At 46.4% G+C, this 4,399-nt stretch overlaps 1 protein-coding gene across 1 annotated transcript in view; it reads left to right on the plus strand.

Moving 5' to 3' along the window:
* GAMT (guanidinoacetate N-methyltransferase) overlaps window positions 1-4,399 on the plus strand; it is a 16,654-nt gene that overhangs the window by 9,214 nt on the left and 3,041 nt on the right. The window contains exons 2-5 of the mRNA XM_027853180.1: window positions 1,058-1,203; window positions 1,537-1,600; window positions 3,162-3,229; window positions 3,446-3,556. Coding sequence (XP_027708981.1) covers window positions 1,058-1,203; window positions 1,537-1,600; window positions 3,162-3,229; window positions 3,446-3,556 — 389 coding nt within the window. The remainder of the gene's footprint in view (window positions 1-1,057; window positions 1,204-1,536; window positions 1,601-3,161; window positions 3,230-3,445; window positions 3,557-4,399) is intronic.

Consider the following 4,399-nt stretch of genomic DNA (forward strand, 5'->3'; position numbering starts at 1 on the left):
TGAGGGATAGATTGGATTTACTTAGGCAGAGGGTGAATGAATGGATAAAAGGGCATTCTAAAGCACCTACTATGTGCCTGGTACCATGCTAGGTGCAGGGAGGTGGGCAGGGATACTAATATAAAAGTGAGAGGGTCCCTGCCCTCGTGGAGTTTATGTCCTAATAGGAGGAGATGACCCAAGGGAGTGATGACAGAGAAGTTAATCTGGGTCTGGGCAGTCACAGGCGTGGTGACTGGAGCCACAGACCCGTCCTGCCTTTTTCCAGAAGCACTTGATTTGTTTCCTGTTCCCAGAGTAAGAATTAGAGGTGGGGTGGGGTGGGGTGGGGAGAATGCCTGGGATAGATGGGACTTGGGGGATGGGATGAAAAGAGAGGTCTAGGGGCAGTCGGTCCCCCTGAATTGGGTGGGTTTTCTGCTCCCTCACGATCAAGCTGGCTGGGCCCTAGGGCAGAGAGAGGAGGGGCTAAGACTTTCTAGGCTCTGGGAATGTCCAAGACAGAATTTCAGAGGTTATCTAGTCCAAGCCTTTGTTTTTCAGGAGACTGAGGCCCACTGACATCAGGAGACTTGTCCAGGGTCAGTCACAGAGGGAGTCAGTCATTGGCAGAGAATGAACTCAAAACTAGAACCCCGGGACAGCTAGGTGTTGAAGTGAATAGAGCACCAACCTGGGAGTCAGTAGGACCTGAGTTCAAATTTGGCCTCAGACACTTGACACTTACTGGCTGTGTGATCCTAGGCACGTCACTTAACCCCAATTGCCTCACCAAAATCAAAACAAAACAAAACCTAGAACCCAACTGAAAATTGGAACTGCTCCTCTCCCCCTTTCTGCTTGCTATTGCTGCCTCTCTCCTGTGGGGTGTGGGGCAAGCAGAGGGGACAGGAACAAGCTGTACCTGGTGAGCATGCAAAATTTTTATTGAAATCCACCCTCGGTTCCCACAAGATTGAGGGGATCGAGGGGGGTGGACTTTAAACTCCTCTCCTGCGGGAGATGCCTGGTGGCTTGGTGGACCCTGGGTCACTTTTCCCTCTGGCTCTTATCCCAGGGGGAAGGGTCCTGGAGGTCGGCTTTGGGATGGCCATTGCGGCCAGCAAGGTGCAGGAAGCCGACATCGAGGAGCACTGGATCGTTGAATGCAATGACGGTGTCTTCCGGCGGCTGCAGGAGTGGGCCCAGCATCAGCCCCACAAGGTAGCTGTTGGGGCTCTGCTGGGAGGGACATCTTGTCCCGCGTGGGCTCACTCACAGCATACCTGCAATGGCCCACTAGCCCTTGGGACGGCCTCTAGGGGGCTGTGGAAGGAGAGGAGGAATGGAAAGGAAATAAGTGTTTATTAAGCACCTGCTATGTGCCAGGCACTGTGCTAAGTGCTTTACAAATACTATCTCATTTGATTCTCACAACAACCCTGGGAGGTAGTGGGTGTCAATATCCCCATTTTGTAGTTGGGGGAAACTGAGGCAGACAGAGATTAAGTAAGTGTTTGAGGCTGGATTTGATCTCTTCTCTCTCCTGTTCCTAAGGTCGTCCCCTTAAAAGGCTTATGGGAAGAGGTGGTGCCCAACCTGCCTGATGGACATTTCGATGGTGAGAAAGCACAAAGAGGCCCTAGAGGGAATAAAAGTAACAACTACAACAACAATAATTATTATTTATGTATCGCCTGAAGGTTTTCAGAGCACTTTCCAAATGATCTCATTGTAGCCTCACAACAACCTTGGGAGGTAGCTGCTATTATCCCCATTTTATAGATGAGTAAACTGAGGCAGACCTGGGTTAAGTGACTTGCACAAGGGTCACAAAACTAGTAAGTGTCTGAGGTCAGATTTGAACTCGGGTCTTCCTGACTCCAGCTCCAACACTATTCGGTAGGACAGTTGGACAATTAGCCCTTCAGGAGGGGTGATAGGACAGCAGTCTGTGGGTAGGTCTGGGGATTCCTTTCACCAATGAAATGATTAGTCTCACTGCACAACTGTTGCCATTGCTTGAAATTCTGCCATTATGGTATTATCCCTTTGGGTTAAGGCAATGACTCTAGGAAAAACTCCTGCTCTAAGGCCCTTGGGAAAGAGTTAATGTATTAATGCTGCCTCCCTCCCCAGCCTTGTTGCTATTGGGAGCTTATGACCTTGGCCCTGTTTACACCAGGCTCCCTCCTACCCACTCTGTATCTCCACAAGTCAACATAGTTACCCATTAGATGGGAGCCACATTAAGGAACAAAGGCCTTATCACTGCCTGGATCTCCTAAGGTCCTGGAACTTCATTTATTTATAAGTTCAGGGACAGATTTAAAAATGCTTGTAGGTTTTTGTTTTTTTGTAAAGGACCAAAGATAGTAAATCAGGCCTGTTTGCCTGAAGTTAACAGGCTAAGTATTTTAAGTAATTGTAACGAGCACTTTTGGTCCAAATGGACACATAATGAAAAGTATTCCTTTCCTCTTGTCACAGAGGTGGAAGATTATCAGGCGAGAATAGATAGAGAAAAAGCCCTTGACAAAAGGCAATAGTCATTTATCCTAAAATAACAAAAAAAGTTCTACAAACCGTAGGCATAGAAGGATCTTTTAAAAAATATGATGAGAAATATATGTATGTATGTATACACATACACATGCATGTGTACATACAGATACATGCACATGTGTATTTATGTATAAAACCCAGGGTTAGCAGTATTTTTAACAAGGAAACCCAACAAGCTTTCTCAAGAAATATATAGGAGCAAAGCAAGGACGTCCCTTTTCCCCCACTGTTATTTGCTACAGTTCTACAAATGCTTGAGATAGTAATAAGAAAAAGAAATTAAAAGCACAAGAATGAGTAAAGCAGAGACAAAAGTATTTCATTTTATGGGTAACGAGGTGGTTTACTCAGAAAACCCTGGAGAATCAGCAAAGAAAATAAACAAGAAAATTAAGAACTTTGGCAAAGTAGTAGATACAACATACAAAATTGTCAGATGTGGTCACTATATTATTTGTTTTTACAAAATTGTTTTTTCTTTGTTGCAAGAAACAGTTAAGTCCTGGGTAAGAGGTGAGGGGCTGTCACATATACTCAGAAGTGTGAAAACCAAAGGCAGTCCCATATGACACTTTTAAAGAATAAACAAAGTTAAAAGAATTGTTTCTCTGAAACAGGAATTCTGTATGACACCTATCCCCTCTCTGAGGAGACTTGGCATACCCACCAGTTCAACTTCATCAAGGTAAGGCGGTGGCATCGGCCTTCACCTATGAACATAACTCTCCCTAATGCCATCAGCAGGCTGCAGTTCAGGGAAGTCTCCAGCAGCAGGGATGGGGGTTTGTACCTGAGGCATCCATGTCCTTTTATCCTTTGTGACCTAGAGCATTGGTGAGATAGGTGAAGAGGGGGCTGGGGATGGGAGCTCATTAAGACCTTTGCCCTTCCACCCTGCCAGGCTCACGCTTTCCGCCTGCTGAAGCCTGGGGGTGTCCTCACTTACTGCAACCTGACATCCTGGGGAGAACTACTGAAGACCAAGTACACGGATATCAAAAAGATGTTTGAGGTGAGCCGTGAACCTGGGCCCCAATGCCCTCTAGCATGACCACCCACCATCCACCCTCTGTTATCACCTCCCTGCTCCCTCCCCATACATCTGTGTTTGTATAGGGAGGATCACAAGGCTGTGAGAGAGCTCTGGCCTGTAAGTCAGAGACAGGATTCTAATCCTGGTGCTGTAACTCACCCTGTGATTAACCTTAGCATAATTACTTCTCTTTGGGTCTCAATTTCTCCTCCATAAAAAGAGGAGTTGGATAAGATGATTTCTGAGGTCTGATGTTTGGTGCCCTAGGTTGGCACGTTCAGTCAGCAGCTTGGTGGCGCATAGATAGAGCTCCTGCCCTGAAGTCAGGAAGACTCCTTTCCCTGAATTCAAATTCAGACTCAGACACTTAGTAGCTGTGTGACCCTGGGAGAGTCACTTCACCCTGCTGGCCTCAGTTTCCTCATCTGTAAAATGAGCTAGAGAAGGAAATGGCAAACCACTTCAGTATCTTTGGCAAGAAAACCCCAAATGGGTCATGAAGAATGACAGCAAGATTCCTCCCAACTGTGTGGTACAGTAGAAAAAGCACTGGACCCGGGTGCAAATCTTGCCTCTTTCATTGTGTAACCTTAGGCAACTTACTTTCTCTGGATCTCAGTTTCTTAAAGACAAGTTAAAGGGGCTGAATCAGATGGCCTTTGAGATCCTTTCCAGCTCTGGATCTGTGATCCTTAATTCTTAAATTCTGTGTTCCAAGCTCCTTCCCACCACCTCTGATATTCAGTATTCTAAGCTGCCTCCTAGCCCTGACATTCTGTGTTCTAATGTCCCTTCATCTTGTGGTCTAAGGACCCTTCTGAC

This window comes from Vombatus ursinus, unplaced genomic scaffold, assembly GCF_900497805.2.
Source record: "Vombatus ursinus unplaced genomic scaffold, bare-nosed wombat genome assembly UNPS02009918.1, whole genome shotgun sequence".
Taxonomy (NCBI): Eukaryota; Metazoa; Chordata; class Mammalia; order Diprotodontia; family Vombatidae; genus Vombatus; species Vombatus ursinus.